This window comes from Diceros bicornis, chromosome 3, assembly GCF_020826845.1.
Source record: "Diceros bicornis minor isolate mBicDic1 chromosome 3, mDicBic1.mat.cur, whole genome shotgun sequence".
NCBI lineage: Eukaryota > Metazoa > Chordata > Mammalia > Perissodactyla > Rhinocerotidae > Diceros > Diceros bicornis.
In genome coordinates this window covers 63,826,286-63,843,437 of record NC_080742.1, presented here as the reverse complement: position 1 = coordinate 63,843,437, position 17,152 = coordinate 63,826,286, and the positions used below count along the sequence as shown (strand labels likewise).

At 43.4% G+C, this 17,152-nt stretch overlaps 2 protein-coding genes across 7 annotated transcripts in view; one reads left to right on the top strand and one right to left on the bottom strand.

The window, feature by feature from the left end:
• ZNF277 (zinc finger protein 277) overlaps positions 1-1,553 on the bottom strand; it is a 123,343-nt gene extending 121,790 nt beyond the window's left edge. The window contains exon 1 of the mRNA XM_058528544.1: positions 1,450-1,553. Within this exon, the coding sequence (XP_058384527.1) occupies positions 1,450-1,540 (91 nt within the window). The 5' untranslated portion in view covers positions 1,541-1,553. The remainder of the gene's footprint in view (positions 1-1,449) is intronic.
• Positions 1,554-1,860: 307 nt separating this feature from the next.
• The window catches only part of DOCK4 (dedicator of cytokinesis 4), a 435,612-nt gene continuing 420,320 nt past the window's right edge, over positions 1,861-17,152 (top strand). For 5 of the 6 annotated variants that reach the window (XM_058528497.1, XM_058528508.1, XM_058528478.1 and 2 more), the window contains exon 1: positions 1,861-2,179. In XM_058528497.1, coding sequence (XP_058384480.1) covers positions 2,143-2,179 — 37 coding nt within the window. In that variant the 5' untranslated portion in view covers positions 1,861-2,142. The remainder of the gene's footprint in view (positions 2,180-17,152) is intronic. The other variant, XM_058528487.1, reaches the window with a different exon arrangement.

The window sequence follows — 17,152 nt, the reverse complement described above, 5'->3', positions numbered from 1 at the left end:
ACCACTTGTTACTTGCGGAGTAGGACTGTGTGGTGAAGGAATTTTCATTTTTTTTACCTTACACACCTCTGACCAGTTTGAAATGTTTATAATGAAAACTTTTATAATTTTAAAATAACTAAAGATTTTTAAATGTTTTACAATGTTTTTGAAAGGCATACCCAATTTTCTTTTTTATGAGTTAATGTGTGAGATAAATTCACCAAAGATTCCATCTCTAGATTTTTAAACTCAGCCCTCTGGAACTCTGAGAATCTGGAAAACCTTAATACTGTAGTCTGTTACCATCACCTAAGAGCTGACTATACGGCCAACCCAATAATGAACTGTCTAGAGTGTGGGTATAACTCAAGATTTAACTCAGGAGCCTACCAAAGATTTCTTTGGTAGAGGTATTGAAATAATTTCAGGGCTAGGGCATTCCATTGACGGGAAGTGGGAAGAAATTACACTTCATCTCTGTGCTGCTGAGATGAAAATTTAAGACTAAATGTCCATTTAACCAAGAAAGCGGAAACAAAGAAACCAAAAAACCAAACAAAAACCCTCAAGAAGGACTAAGAACCAAATTTAAGCCCATCAGAAAAAGACAACTTGCCGTGCTAAATGACATATCAAAGCAAAAAAAAAAAAGAAGGCGGGGGATAGACTAAAGGTAAGAGAATGGGGCTAGGAATCCTAAAGACAACCTTCCTGCAGCTTTCAAAGTTTGGTTTTTGATCTCTACAGTGGATCAGAGGACAACTCGAAAGTCAAGTAGAGCCAAAGTAACTGTGATGATTTTCATAACCCCCTTCAAATTTTTCTCTGAAGCCACAAGTGCAAAACACTTCCTTTCCTCTTGCCATAAGGCCCCGGCCTGAGAAGACTTCCCAGGCTCCACGTTCAATCCTGGAGAACGCCCGGGGCAGTCAACAAGCGACAGAGGAGGCTGTGAGAGGCACGCGCACACTTGCCCTTCAGAGGCCGCTCTCGCCAGCAACTGAACAAATCTGTAGAGTGCAGAGCAGTGACCAGTCTGCAACTGGAAATCCGCCCGAACCCAAATAAAACATATCTCCCGAGGCCAAACCAAGCAAACCGAGGCGAGGAAGGGCATTTCGAGGAAAAAGAGCTGCTAATCCCAGAGTTATAATCACACGTGCACGAACCTGACTTGACCCACACCCACTCGAGAGCAAGCGCGAAGCTGAGAGCTCCAAACGGAACACAAAGGCCCAAGGAACTTCCCTGGCTGCGGGGAAGGTCATTCCAACCCATATTCTCTTCTTTTCCCTGACAGCCCCCCCCAAGTAGCCGCCTCCGACCTCACCCCGTCCCAGTGGTCCCCGCCTGCGGCCCCCTTTCGCCCAGCTGGAAGGCTCTCGGGGTCCGCCCAGCGGTCAGCTGCAGTTCTCGTCCTAGAGAAAGGAAGACAAACCACCTGCACCTCAGGGGCACCGTACTCACCCTCATAACTGACATCCCCGGCTCCGCTACGGCTGCCATCACTGTCCTCCTCCCCTCGGGTAGCAGCCCCCTGGGTCTCGGCAGCAGCCATTACGCGGGCGAAAAGACAAGGGAGGGACGCGGGGCGGGGCGGGTGCGGTCCGGAACCAATGGAAACGCGACTGGAGGAGAACTCCCCATCAACGCAGCGGTTCCTCCACGCCCACGTCGCGCCGTCACGCTTTGGGCCAATAGGACGTGGCGAGAGGAACCTAATCCCCGCCCCCAACAGCTACTGCCACGCCCCCTTCCTGGATGGAGAGGCCCAGAACTACAATTCCCAGCGTGCCGCGGGGGCGCTGGGCAGGGAGGGCTGGAGGAGGCGCTGGCGGGCGGGGGAGCGCCCGAGAGTGCCCCGGCGCGTTCGCTTAGTTCAGTGAATCAGAACAATGACTGCGCCGCCGGGTCCCCGGGAGCGCGTCGGAGGACTGTGAGCAGCTGCCGCCTGGAAAGCGGCGGGCGGCGCAGCCTTGGCCGCGCAGTGTCAACGCCGGGCTCGGGAGCCTCCAGTGCAGACCCTGCCCAGAGTGCGCAGCCCGCGCGGAGCCGCCGGGCTCCAGCGCTGCAGCCGCTCCTCGGGAGTGTGCATTGTTGTGAGCCGGAGAAGGGGCGCGGGGATTACAAAGCCCGGAGACCCGGGAGCCCGCTTTAGCCATGTGGATACCTACGGAGCACGAGAAATACGGCGTGGGTAAGTCTTCGCGGGGCGAACTTTTATTCCGCTCTGGCCGGAGCGGGTGCGCATTTCGCGTCCTTGCCCCCGCGTCCCTCTCCCTCCGCCGGGCTGTAAATGCCTAATCCTGGCATCGCGCTGCGGGTTCGGGCTTTCCCGAGCCAGCTCCGAGCAGAGGGGCGCGCGCCGGGGTGTCGCCCCTCACGGCCGGATGGGCGCTCCCCGCACCGGCTCCAGGAGTGCCGGGACGTCTGGGGGAAGCGCGCCGCCAGCCCGCCCGCTCGGGGCTCTGCCTGCGGAGTTTGGAGCGGCGACGGGGCGTGTGTGTGTCAAGTTGGGAGAGGAGGGCGAACGGCGTTCTTCTGCTCCTTCGTCCTTCTTCTCCAAAGCGGCGGGGTGACGGCAATGGACTGCAACGATTTCCGAGGGTGGAGAGGGAGACAACAACAACCGCGCAGGGGGAACACCCCCAAAACAGAAGGGAGGCGCAAAACCTTTTCTCTGGCTCCCATCAACATTCCCGGAGTGCGGAATGTGGCACAGCCCTCAAAAGAGCCGCTCTGACAGACGGAGCCCGGCCCGAGCCTCCCTTCTCCCTCCGATCCCGGGTTTATGGGGTGTGTGTGTTGAGGGACCGGGGATGGGGGGGCGGTTGGTAAATTTCAACATCTGCGCCGCTTTGCTCTTTGGAGGGGAACGGGTATTTCAGCAATGTTTTTACTTCTGGCCACCTTCTCTGCCCAGGGTGAGCGTGGTGGGGGTGGCGGTGGCGGACGGCTGTGGAGTGGTAATGGGGAGGGGGATTGGAAAGCCTGGGTCTTCGAGGCAAGGAGACAGTTTTTAGGAAAGGACTACCCTGATACTGGCGTTCGGAGGAAAAGGCACAGGGTAGCGCTCGCTGTTCTGTGCAAAGGTGAACAACAAAGGACATTAATGTTGACTGATGAATACAGGAGTCTCCCTTCCTTTTCCTCCTCCCATTTCAGGCCGATTACAGTTCCCGTTTTTGTTGTTTGATTTCAGCTGGGTCGCCCCTTGACAGTTACTCCTTTTAGGGTTGTGTATTAAGAAGCCAGGCTCTCTGACAAGCCTGCAGCGGCCAAATGTAATTATAACCTCTCAGAAGGTTTAACAGAGAGAAAGCATTATGGATTTTACTAAGTCTTTATTTTCTGTAATGTCCTGTCCTCCCGATTTGCTGCTTTTTAAAAAAAATTGGGTACAGATCTAGTGATTTAGACGATATGTAGGTATCTGCTTATGTTCTAAATTCATTTCCCTGTAATTTAAAAAATGTAGAAAGCCTTTCCAGGGAGTCATAGTCAAGAGGATTTTTTTATTTTCCAACTTGTCCTAGGGATAGGACTTTGGAGTTCACTGAAAGGACTGTATGATTGATTAAACAAAGTCCTTTCCATATTTTACATTAGCTTCCATTCTAGATTGTGACTGGTTAGCAAGACAATAGTTTGTTCTGGACCCACCTTTGAGAAGGGTTTCCAGCCTTCCTTCTCTTCAAAGTGTAAGGGGAACCTTTGCTAGGCACTCTACTGGCAAGGAGTAGATGGTAGTGGTTGTTCTTTTCCTCTCCTCACTCTCCCCTTTTTGGGGGTAGATTAATCCTTGTTAGGTAAAGACATTGCCTTTGCCGAACCAGTGAGGAAGCAGAGGGTCCCCTTGTCACCGGATTTAACAATGCAGGAAGCCCAGACCCATCCAGGAACAGTGTCCCGCTTGGAGTCAATCCCAGATGTTGTTTTCTTCCAAGTGTTAAATTATACAGATTATGGAATGGGGTTTATTTTTTTGATTTCTTTATGTGCCAGGTCACAGTTGGGGTGCTAGTATCGATTAGTTCTTCTCTCGCCTTTCTTTACAAGCTGTGGGCAGAGGGTTAAAACCCACTCTGGGATTTCCTGGAATGGCAAACCGGATATTATCAGTCAAGTGTTTTGGGCTGCAGCAGACACCTCGCTTTTGGGTGGTTGTGATTTGGTTGCAGAGTAGAGGGAGGTGGAAGGGTGAGCACATGTTTGGAAAAAGGAGGTTGAGTGAGATGAAAGGGGGGAGCACAGAGGGGTGTGTTGTACTCATTTATACAATATCACGTACACAGGAATGTTAATCATCTTTTATTACTTTTTGAGCATTTGGCTTATGGAATGCTTAGCTGTTTTTTAGAATCCATCTGTTAGGTGTGTGTGTGTTGTGAAAATTATATGGACTTTATTTCTCACCATGGAGAGCACTATTTGTAGCTACCTATGCTGCAAGTTGTTATTTTTTTTTAACCTTGGTTAGTGTGTGTGCTTTTCTCATCGAGTTTTTGTAAATACTACAGAAAAGATACTTTATGGGCCCAAATGTTTGGCTGATATCAGATATAGTAGTAATTTGGTTTCCTCATTCTTTGAAATAAATCGGTCTTTGTAACTTTGGAATACCTGAAGTTTCAGTACAAATTGTATATTTCTACAATGATACTTCCTATCTACTATCAATTATGTATGAGATAATTATGTCTTTACATCTTTTTGTTTCAGTTTCAAGCCACATACTATAAACATGGGTAAAATTACTTAGATTTCATACCTATAGTAAGGTATATTAGAGATAGAAATTCCTTTTCAAACTTGATGTGTAGGCACTGTCTTCTTCATTTAATTGGTGAATGGTCTTAAACCGTTACATACTTAGTCGTATACCTAAGTGTTCTGATTCTAGGGAATTAGAAAGGTATACTGATAAAACTATAGTCCAGAGGGGTAGGGAACTTTGTCTCTTTAAAACATGTTAGTAGGCACAATAATAGGCATATTTTATCTTGGGAGATTCTGCCTAGCTCTTGATCCTAGTCTAGACACTGCTGCCAGCTGTGTGACCTTAGGTAAATCACTTAACCTTTCTGGGTCTCAGCCTCTGGATCAAATGATATCCAGGGTTCTGATTCTGTAGAGCTCTTCCAAACAAATGCATCCGTTGGTTAGAAAAACATCTTCACTTGTAGAGTTTATTATGAGAGGGACACTTTTGCTGTGACACATCCCACATAGCTCTTAAGCAAGATCAGAGGTAAGCAAAAGCTACCTGGCAAGCTGCCAGAACCGAGATGCTGGTTGCTTACTTTTTCGATCTGTTTGATTCTCTCTCCAGTAGGAACTCCATGGGCAGTGACTGCAGCATTGTTGATCGCCCCCTCACAGATGTCCTCACGATCTCTGTCTGCCTCCTGCTTGCCCTCATCTGTCATACTCCCTCCCCTCCCTTCAAGTGTCACAGAGAAAGTTAAGCCCATTGCGGATATGTTTCTGTGTTCCTTTGTTCGGTAGGCATTTATGCACAGTGTTCCCAGGTGAGCCGGTGAGTCTTCCTGAGTTGCAAGCTGCACCTCTCAACCTCGGCCAGATGTTTTACATGTGTGAGCCTGTTTAAGCTTAGAGAGAGAATATGGGCTGGATTGATCAGTGCAAAAAATCCATGAGCCTTACAAGAAACAAACCTCAGAACAAGCTGATCTGAAGGTCACGAGTGTCATTTAAAAATGAAGTCTTAGGGTATCACTGAGTCCTCACAAATATTCCTTTCCTCCATTTCTCTAGAAGTGGTTTTGGAACTCATCCAAGGAGGAATCCCATTCCTTTTTATTTATTTATTTTTTAAAGATTTTATTTATTTATTTATTTCCCCCCAAAGCCCCAGTAGATAGTTGTATGTCATAGCTGCACATCCTTCTAGTTGCTGTATGTGGGATGCGGCCTCAGCATGGCCGGAGAAGTGGTGCGTTGGTGCACGCTGGGGATCCCAACCCGGGCCACCAGCAGCGGAGTGCACACACTTGACCGCTAAGCCACAGGGCCGGCCCTATTTATTTATTTTTTTATTTTTTAAATTTTTTGTGAGGAAGATGGGCCCTGAGCTAACATCTGCCAATCCTCTTTTTGCTGAGGAAGACTGGCCCTGGGCTAACATCCACGCCCATCTTCCTCCACTTTATATGGAATGCTGCCACAGCATGGCTTGACAGGCGATGCTTCGGTGCGCGCCCAGGATCCGAACTGGCGAACCCCGGGCCGCCACAGCGGAGTGCGCACACTTAACCGCTTGCACCACGGGGCCGGCCCCAATCCCATTTCTTTTTAAAGGGCTGTCCATTTTAGGGAAAGAGGTACCTTCTCTTGTGTCTATAGGATCTTTGGAATGTCCTGTCCTTCAGAAGAGTGCTTTAATGGCAGCTTGTGTGGAGAGCTATGAGGGAGTGTACCTTTCCTCTTAGCAGTTTTCATTTTCTTAGCTAGCAGCATCTTAAAATGTTTTCTATTTGTGATACCATGTGTCCAGATAACACATATAGCTAAATAATGATGTGCTGCCTGGAATTGTTTGTGGCCTTACGTTTCAAGCCTGACACAAGATTCTAAACTTTAAGTGGGAAGAAAAGGAGTGATTTATATCTCCAAGTAAAGTACCATTGAAGGGCTGTGCAGACAGCGGGATGGCGGCTGATGGTCTTGATCTGGCCTCCTGTGGGAATAGCCTATAAACATGTTTCCCTCTTTGGGTCATTCTCCTAAGCGATGATTCTTTCACGAGGCCCCCACAGTAACACAGAAATGCTGCCTTTCCTCTCTAGTCTTGGGGTTTTCCCAGAGGCTGTGTGGTAGATACTACAAAGGAGATTATAAAAATTTCAAGAACCTTTAGGTTTTCCTGCCTCTAGCTCGCTTTAGGAGACTACATTTTTAGAATTATCTTTGATATAGTATGTCCAAGTTTCTAGCATAGTGACTTTATGCTGTGAGCATATATGGCAGAGAAACATTAAACTCTAAGAAAACTCAGCCAAAATGCTGTAACTGTAACATAATAATACAGTGTTTTATAGCTGAAAAACATGTTGTGAAATTATTTTATTTGAATCTACTCTCAGAATTAGAATCATAATGTCCATTTAAGAGATGAGGAAACAACTTCATAGAGGTTAAGTAACTTACTTTGGATCAGTGCCTTTTAATCTTGTTTGACTATCACCCATAATAGGAAATATATTTAATTTCCTGACTTAATATATATATAAACACCACCAGCATCACCCCACACATGTATAAGTAAAACAGTATTTGCCCGTAGTCTGTGTGGTGTTCTATTCTTTTACATTAAAAAAAAAAAATGCTCATCACAAACTTGACTTAATAACTCATTAATGGGTCCTGACCCACAGTTTGAAAAGCACTGCTCTAGATACCACATTTGTGACATAGGAAGGACTAGAACTCAGACCTTGTTGCGTTTCTGCTTAAGTTCATTCATGACGTTATTTGTTTTTTTTTTTAACAGTCAGATGTTTGTGTTTATTTGACTTAGAATTTAATAATCATACTTTTTTCCTTCAATGTAAATCAAAGTCTGTCTTTATATATAATATTTCTCATTAAAGATAGAACAAACATCCAAAGCCATCACATACAGTGTATAAGTTGTCTCTTTAAGTTCATGTGTGTCTTTCTACTAGGATCCTTTTGACAAGAACTGGGATCAACTGCATAATGACCAGTTTTGGATTCTTCTATATAATTTCCTTTGGCAATGATCTCTGGCCACTATAACAGAAGAATAAATATAATGAATCTAATGAGGTATATTGACAATCGTAGGATTACCACTCACCATTCTTTTCTACCTTTTTTCATGTTGCTGATCACTATTAGAAGAAACAAAGCAACTTGTTTTCTTAAAAAACTGAGCCGGTAAGCTTCTTTGGCCAAAGTATATATAATACTAAGGAATAAACAAGTAAAGTTCCCCAAGCCTGTTTTCATTTAAGCAATTTAAATTAGCTTAAGGAACAACTGTTTTACTCTCTGGCATTAAAAAAAAATGTGTGCTAAGATATCATTGGATACCTACTAAGTAAATAAGAATCACCAAAGCAAGTGTTAATGCCTTTTGGTGACAAAGTTGCAGTAAAACTGATATGCATTACCTTACTGGTTGTACTGAATATTAACATGATCCTTTTGGAAAATAATATATATGTATATAAAATAGCATTTGTGGCACACTTGCTATATGCCAAGCGTAGTTCTAGGAGCTTGCCATGTGTTGTCATTTAATCCTCGTGACACTACCATGAGAGAAGATTCAATTATCACTCATATTTCACAGGAAACTGAGTCATAGAGAGGTTAAGTAACTTGTCTAAGGTCACACAGGAAATGTTGGCGCTAGGATTGGAACCCGAGAAGTCTTACCCAGAGCCTGCCCTGTTAGCCACTATGCTGTATTGCCTGATATGACAGGTGTTAGCAGGAGTTTGAATCGGTAATCCCACTTCTCAAAGTTTACATGAAAAAAAAACCAATAGCAACAAAACGCTTTATGCACTGAGTTGTTCCTTGCTATGGATAACTATGCTGTGACTTCTAACAACTTGCTATGAATTCCATGTCTGTGAAACAACATAAATGCCAATACAGGAATAGTTTAATCATTTTTGGTTATCAGCACATCAGAGTATTATACAGTCATGAAATAAGATGATTTCATAAATAATGCTATTTCTAAAATATATTCCAGCTATCTAGTGTTAAGTGACAAAAGAAATCAGAATAAATATGGATTGTGATTGAAATTACCTAAAATGTGTAGTGTATAGAGAAGATGCAGTTAATGCACAGATGAGAATACTTCTTTTGTAGAAGATGGAGATTATCAGCAAATTCTTTTTTAAAAAATTCGTTTTGGTTGGAAATATGAGCAGTATTAAATTTTAAAGCACTTGTATTGTTGCTTGTGGAGGAGGGAGGGGTGGCATACAAATGAGTAAAGAGAGATTATTGCAGTAGATGAGGTGAGAGATACGTACCTGAACCAGGTTAGCAATCGTTGTATGGTGAAATGTGGCTGGATATGAGATATTGAGGAGATGAAAGCAACATGGCTTGGTAATTGGATGTGAGGAGTTAGGGAAAGAAAGAAGTTTAGGATGTCTTCCTGGTTTCTGGCTTGAACAACTGGGTAAACTGCTATTCAGCAGTTTTTTTTTTGTAGGCAGGGCAGATTTATGGTGTAAGAATGAGTTTTGTTTGGCCACCTAGAGTCTGCCTTACCTGTCAAACGTTCATGTGGTGATGTTTAGTAGGAAGTCAGTCTGGAGCAAAAGAGAGAGGTTCTGGACTTAAGAGTGTGATTAGAAAGTCGTTCGGTTTATGTGTGATGACTAAAGTGATCGACTTAGATGAGACTTTATTAATTGTATTGACTTTGATTATGTAGTCTGCTTGTCCACTGTTAAAGTGACAGGCCCTCAATTTTTACAGAGCAGTCATCTTGTAGCACTTTATTAATATGGGTACAGGGGGCTGTAAAGTAAGAAATATTAGCTGTCCATGTAGAGTTGGTGGTAAACAAAATTTTATGGTCTTTTCTTGCTTCCCACTAGTGCATTGCCTGACTAAGACATTAGTTATTTCTGTTTCTGTGACAGTTCTCTCCCAAGCAAATATCTGAAGCCAGATTTTGCATGTTTGCGAGATTTTTCCAACAGCATGTTGAAAAACAGAATGCACAAATAATATTTCAATAAATAAGATTTATACATCCCTCAAACAGCATATAAGTATATACACACATACAAAAATGGGAAAATGCTCAGATATCCAAAGCAGTATATTTGTACATACAGATATTTTTTTGTGTGTGTGTGGTAAATATGTAATACCTCTTAGGAACCGCAAGGTCGAATTTAGAATTCAAAGTTATACCATTGCACTCCTGAAAAATATGTGATTTGAAGTAAGGAATTCTGGTTTAAGATGACATTAGACTCCCTTCCTTTAATGTAACCTGTCATAACTTCCCACTGAAATATCAATAAATGCACACAAAGAGGCAAATATTGCTAATATTAAAAATTGTCTGACAGAAAGCCTATTGCCAAAATTCGGGAGGAATTTCCCCAAGGCAGGCAGAGCTGGATTAAGAAAAACAATTGATGGTTTCTCTCTGCTTTCCTGCGTTAAGCAGGACAGCTTCCGTGACTTCAGTGGCCTGGGCAGGAAGACCCATTGCTCCTCCCCACCGTCATCAGCTTAGAGGCCAGGTCAATACATTCAACTTGAAATGTGTCCTTTACTGCCTGAGACATCTATGGTCCTTCTCTTTCCACCCCATCTTTGTATTTCCATTGAGAGATGACCACTTCCAGAAACAACTGGGACGGGAAGATGGGTGGTTGGATGGGTGGAAAGGAGTCTACAGAGGATGTCACTTTGTCTTTGAGAAGTGTACTGTGATCTTCCTAAGAAAAGTGATTTCATGGGCGCCCTTGAAGTGCTGTAACAAAGCATGCTGGCTTTTGTACTTTTGCTTGCAATCTGTTGGTGACTGAGAAGGAAGCGGTGGGATAAGAGATGATCTCATCTGAATTGCCAAAAACCATGGTACATGATACATGATGGCTTATAACTGAGAACTTGGCTTGGAGCTGTGCACATCAACCAGCCTTTGAAGGAAGACCTGTAAGTCGGACCAAACCCACACCTTCGTTTTTAGCCCTGTCCACAGTACTGCAGGAAAGTTCAAGACCCAGGTTTCACTGGTCAGTGATCGTATTTGCATTTCTGTGCAAGAAGGAAAGCAACTAAATCTGGAAATAGGCATCTGTTACTTCATAATGAACTAAAACGTGACTGTTGCTCAACTGGGGAGGAAGAGGGGAGAGCATGACATTCACAGGGGAGGCTTTGGGAAACTACCAATTACACATGTGTGTTTGTTCCCCACCCCTATTCACGTCCCCTGTGAGCTGTGCCGGAAAGAGAAAGTCGATGGGAGGGACGTTGCCCGGAACCCTTCTGGATATGACATTTGCAAGTCTTCCTAGGTGAATTTGATAACCACTCCTCTTTCGTAAACCAACCCTTTTATTGTTTCGTTTATAGAGAGTATTAATTGGGTGTTAACCTAATCATGTCACCCGAAATCTTTAAGCAGAAATGTAGAGATTTGGTTCTATGTCTTTTTTTTCCTCTAAAAGGGAAGAATCCTGTCTGTCGCTGGTGACCAGAGGTGAACATTTTTGGGAACATGGGCGTGCATATAGGTGAGGCAACTAAAAATAGCCCCAACCCAGGTCCTGGATTAAACATTACTCTCTCTTCTAGAGAGAGGAGATAGCCTGTTGGCCTTTCTCCTGAGGTGTCCAAAGTTGGTTGAAGTCTGTGGAGCTTCCTTGATAGCAGCAGTCTTAGAGTTTAGCCGGGCTCTCGAAGAAACAGGAAAATCCAAAACATGCGTAGGCAGTTCTGTAGAGAACAAAGAGAGGAGACATCTCTGAGGTTTCCTCCAGAAATATGGATGATAAACACTAACAGTAAGACAGGACTATTCCTACAAGATTATACACACGGTAAAAGTTTGCCCCTTCCTCAATTTGTTTTTTTCAGAATTATATTTGTATTAATTGCACTTTACATTTCTTTTAATACTCCCATCCATAGTTTATAGAAATTGATTCAGAAGACCAAATATTGATGTTCTTGGCCCCAAGTTAGAAGAGGAAATATTATATATGAATTATGTAAAAATTATGGTAATGAGTTTTAAAATGGGAAAATACTTATGAGAAGTGAAGAATTGGCATGCAAAATTATATGTTGAAGTGTTGTAACAAACAATTGTTATCATTGAGAGGGTGTGTTATTTTTTTTCAACTTTCTACTTTTCAATCATTTCCAAAATTAACATGAATTTCTTTTATAATCAGAAATAATTATATAAACTGTCTTGTAAACCGAGCATTATTTCCTATACAGAGTTTCCTCTCAGGATTAGAGGTTAGACTGGTGGAAGTTGAGTCTGGAATGCCTGAATTTAATTTGTCATTTATGTCTAGGAAGCACTCTGTTCCAGAGTTTCAAAGTGACTTTCCTTGCTGTACCCGCTTGATTACTTTTGATGTCGCTGCCCTGTTCATTCTCCAGTAGCCACGGTGAAGCTGTTCTTTCAGATGGCCTTGGGGTATAAGTCTTTGAAAAAGAGCCCAAATCCTTTGAAAAAGAGCTTCAGACGAATTCACCTAAGATAAAAATGCTGTTCTCTCCATGAAGTGTTCGTTTAGAAGATGGGTGTTGGTGTCACTGCTCACTTTTCATTGTTCTATAAACTCTGTCCTGTGAGAGTGTGGGCCCTGGGATAATTTATGCAGGAGAAATTTTTCAACATAGAGTCAACAACTTGAAGAGGCTTTATTTAGCAATTATGAGGTGTAATTGCTTATTCATGGGTGTTACGGACTAAATGTGTCCCTCCCAAATTCATATGTTGAAGCTCTAATCCCCAGCATGGCTGCATTTGGAGTAAAGAGGTAATTAAGGTTAAATGAGGTCATAAGGGTGGGGCCCTGATTGGATAAGATTAGTGTTCTTGCAAGAAGAGGCCCTAGAGAGCTTCCTTGCTCTCTCCACACACATGCACCTGAAAAAGGCTCTGTGAGGACACATTGAGTCCCAGCTGTCTACAAGCCAGGAAGAGGACTCTCACCAGAAATAAATCGATCCTGCAGGACCTTGGTCTTGGATTCCTAGCCTCCAGAACTGTGAAAAAATAAATTACTGTTGTTTAAGCCACCCAGTCTATGGTATTTTGTTATGGTAACCCAAGCTGACTAATACAATGGATTAGAACAGTTTTAGGCACTGTAGGAAGAGGGATAAAGAAAATAGAAGCAGAATCCTGGACCTCAGCATAATAGATATAATCAGTGTGGGCCCTTTCCGTGGTCTGAGGTCTGCCTCCCATGGCCCACCCTCAGAAGCCTGACTGACAGTTAATTAATGACTGACAGTTAATGAGTCAGACCGTTCGATGATGATTATCTACTAATTACTCCAAGCATATTTTTTTATTTCAAAAATGGCATTTTTTGCAAAGTTACTCACATTGTCTTAAGTCATCAAATCACTTTGGGTGCCTTCAAAGCAACCAACAGAAGTAGGGTCTTGAAATGCTTCATTTCTCCCTGCTATAATTACTTATACAAAAACCTGGAGTGACAGATTTGACCATCTAGGTTAGCACTGAAAACAGGTAGATGAATTTTTTTGTGTGTGTGAGGAAGATTAGCCCTGAGCTAACGTCTGTTGCAAATCCTCCTCTTTTTCTTTTTGCTGAGGAAGATTTGCCCTGGGCTAACATCGGTGCCCATCTTCCTCTACTTTATATGAGACGCCGCCACAGCATGGCTTGATAAGCAGCGTGTCAGTCCATGCCCGGGGTTCTGAACTTGCAAACCCCGGGCTGCCAAAGCGGAGCACGGGAACTTAACTGCTACACCACTGGGCCGGCCCCTAGGTGAATTTTTATTATGTGGAAATTTGGTTGGAGACATCACTTTGGTGTACTTTGTTTTTGAAAGGCCTGGGTATAGAATGCCAGGTCCTTGAGGAGAATAAAGCAATATTTGGGGATTTTTTTTTTCCATTTTCTATCCTTAAATGTGAGTTTCCTGATAGCAAGTAGTACATCCCTCTAAGAGTTTACTTGCTCCATGTTTTTGTTTTTCTTAGTGGTAAGTATGAAGGTATATCCTGTGACACATTAAATGGAAAAACTGATATTGGGTGATTATTTATTGGGTATGCCTACTATGTATAAGGCCTTTTGCCAGCTTGAGGTGGGGCACACAAAGAGGTGCAGAACTGGATCCATGCACAAGTGAAGAAGCTAGAAATCTTTCGTAGTTTTATTTAATTTACACTGCATTTTTTTCAAGGTAAGTGTTGTCTATTTTTTTAAAAAAAATATTCATTTAGTAAGGCAGTGCATAAACGTATCACAGAGAAATCAGTGTGAAGGTTAAGACAGATATTTCCTCTCAAGCTTTAAAATGAAGATAAGGACTTGGGATGGTGACATTCACTTGTGAGCCTGAGGAAACAGCCCTGAAGAGGGAGTGTCTCATATCCTGGAAAACTCAGAGCTTGTACAAAAGAATAGAAGTTTCATTTTAAGATACTCCCCATAGAAGTGAGTCACCAGCTGCTGAGACTGTCCAGTATAAACACCTGAGTGGAGTTATACTTTAAATAGCTGGAAAACCTTCTTCCTCTTCCTACTGGGCAATATCCGCCACCCCTCTCTCTTATGTCCCCCCATGACTCATTCCTGTCACCTGACTAACGTGAAGTGTCTTAGACAATAGTTTGTCTTTTTTGTGGTTTCCTTCTAAGATTGGGCAGAGGAAGAAAGATCCAGTATTTATTATTCTCCTTCAAGAGATTTTTGGAGCAGTAAATAACAATCATAGTATATGTTGAAATCATAGAAAACTAAGAATGGGCAGGCCGAGGAGAAGCTAACTTGAAGGTGAATGCTTACAGGGCTAGACCTGTGTGCCTGGCCCCGTGCACACACACTGAAGCCTTAGAGTAAACCTAGAGAGGGTGAGTGATTTGTTCAAGGTGATGCCGGTAGTAAGTGGCAGAGCTGAGAATCAGAGACACTGTTCAAACCTGTGGCTCTGTCATGGTACCACAGTCCTACATGCACATGAGCCTACAGCCAGAATCTGGAGGCCTAAGCCCCTGGCTTTGGGGTTCCATGGACAGTGGTGAAGAAATTGCTCATCATACTTTACTTTTTAAATAAGATGGTGGTATTAATACCAGTAATATGTGAAATAAGTACCCACATTGTTTTTTTGCTCCAGCATTAGTCTCTGGTGGGCATGGTCAGCCCCCTTGTGTGCTGCCTGCCCCTGGGTGGAGGATATGGAGCCCATTGGTGCTGGAAGGGCCACTAGGTGGGTCAGGAGATGGATAGGTGCCAGGGGTTTGGAAAAAACAGGGGAATGAGAGCTAAGGATCAAACAGTGCTTCGTGACCAGAAGGGAATAAAAGTATGCTTCTGTGAGTGAGGATGGACCTTAGCCAAGTCTGACCAGAAAGAGGGAGCAACCCTGAAGTAAAATCCAAGTTCTCAGTGACGGGGGATTAGAAGGAGGAGAGCTAGAAGGGAGGGAGGGTCAGCATTAATTGGAGGAGCATGGAAACCCTGATCTCTGAGGCTTGTGGTCCTGATGTTGGAAGCTCTTGCTTTGCATGAACCTGGGGATCTCACTCTGCCCCATCCATGCTCAGGGAAGCTTTGTCCTGCTGGGAAAAGGAGCTGGTGCTGTAATCAGTCTTGGTGTGCTGGATAGGTACTTCTTGTCTGAATTCCTGCAGTAGCCTTCTAATTTGTCCGCTACCTATAGTCTCTTCTCTCTCTAGTACACGCTTTGCATTTAAACCACAAGTGATTTTTTATAAGGCAAATTTGTTGATGTGATTCATCTGGAGAAACAAAAACAATACCCATAATGTTTCCTTTGTAGTCAGGATAGAGTCCACAGTCATTCATATTATACAAGGCCCTTCCTAAATTGGCCCCTGTTTGCAATCCAGTCCCGTGTTGGCCATTTCTTCCTCCTGCACCCTGTGTTCTGTCCTAGGGAACCACTTACAGTTTTTCAGAGGTGCCATGCTGCTTCTGGACTCTAGGAATTTCTAACACTTGCTGGAACTCTGCCTGGCTTGACCATACTCCTTCCTCTTCTTTACCTGGAAAACCTAACTGCAGTGTCTCTTCTCTAAGAGGTTCCATTTCTGACTCCTCCTGGCAGAAATGAAAACTGCGTTCCATATCTGCGCCTGCAGCTGCCTCTCTCAGGCCCTTGTTACTGCTGTTTGAACTGCCTGCCTTTGCTACAGGCTCGTGAAGCCCTTGAAACCAGAGATGCTGTGCTGTTCAGCTTTGATTTCCCTGGAGAGTAACAGAGAGCTAACTTTTAGTAGGCTCAGTAAGTGGTAAATCAATGAATGAATGGTGACTGAGTTGGTTCAGGCTGCTATAACAAAATACCACAGACTAGGTAGCTTCTAAACAACAGAAATTTATTTCTGACAGTTCTAGAGGTTGTGAGTCCAAGATCAGGGTGCCAGCATGGTCAAGTTCTGGTGAAGGCCTTCTTCTAGGTTGCAGACTTCTCACCGTGTCCTCACATGGAGGAAGGGGTTAGAGAGCTCTGTAGGTCTCTTTTTATACAAGCCTTAATCCCATTCTTGAGGGCTGTACCCTCATGACCTAAGCACATCCCACAGGCCTCACCTCCTGACACCCTCACATTGGGCATCAGGATTTCAGCATATGAATTTAGGGGAGACACAAACATTCAGACCATTGCCACAGGTTCCTTGGATGAGGGAGAAAACTCTAAGCTCAGTGTGTTGTAGTTATTTGTTATGTGCCAGGTTGTCCAGCCTGTGTAAGCCACACTGGCTGGGGCAAGCCCTCCATATCCTATATAGTGTGGACCCAAGGGAAGACAAATATTTGCCAGAGAAGTGACAGAATATGTGAAAAGTATATGAAATTACCTACATAAATTCTGAAACATACAGCATGGGTCTGTTTGTTCTGTGACCGTATAAAATTGGCGTTAAAAAATCCAGATAGAGAATAAAAACAAGAAAGTTATGAGTGCTATTTCAGGAAGAAACTGACTGTTAACCACTAAACTCTATGAAGACAGGACTGGATTTTTTTCTATTATATTCTCTGCTCTTAGCATAATATTTGCTACATAATAAATTATAATTTGTAATAAACTTATAAAAAATAAATTCTATTTGAGTCAGTGTGGGCAGGTCTAAATTTTTAATCGAGTATTTATAAGTGAAGTCTCCACAGCAGCATGTAGCTATCAGACTCTATTTAAATGCCAGAAGATGCTCAAGCACATCTGTTTGTCACATACTCTGGCCACCGTGTAATGGTCAATTGTAGAAAATCTGGCTAATGCTGTATCTTAGTCATTTTTAGTGCTTCCTGCAAGTTTGGGGTGCTTTTCCAACTGTTTAATGATTCACCTTTGCAACATAAGGTTCCTACCCCTGCTTTTTCAGAAGAAGAGTATTCTAAGAGTGCAGGGCAAGCTGTTATCAAAAGACAAAA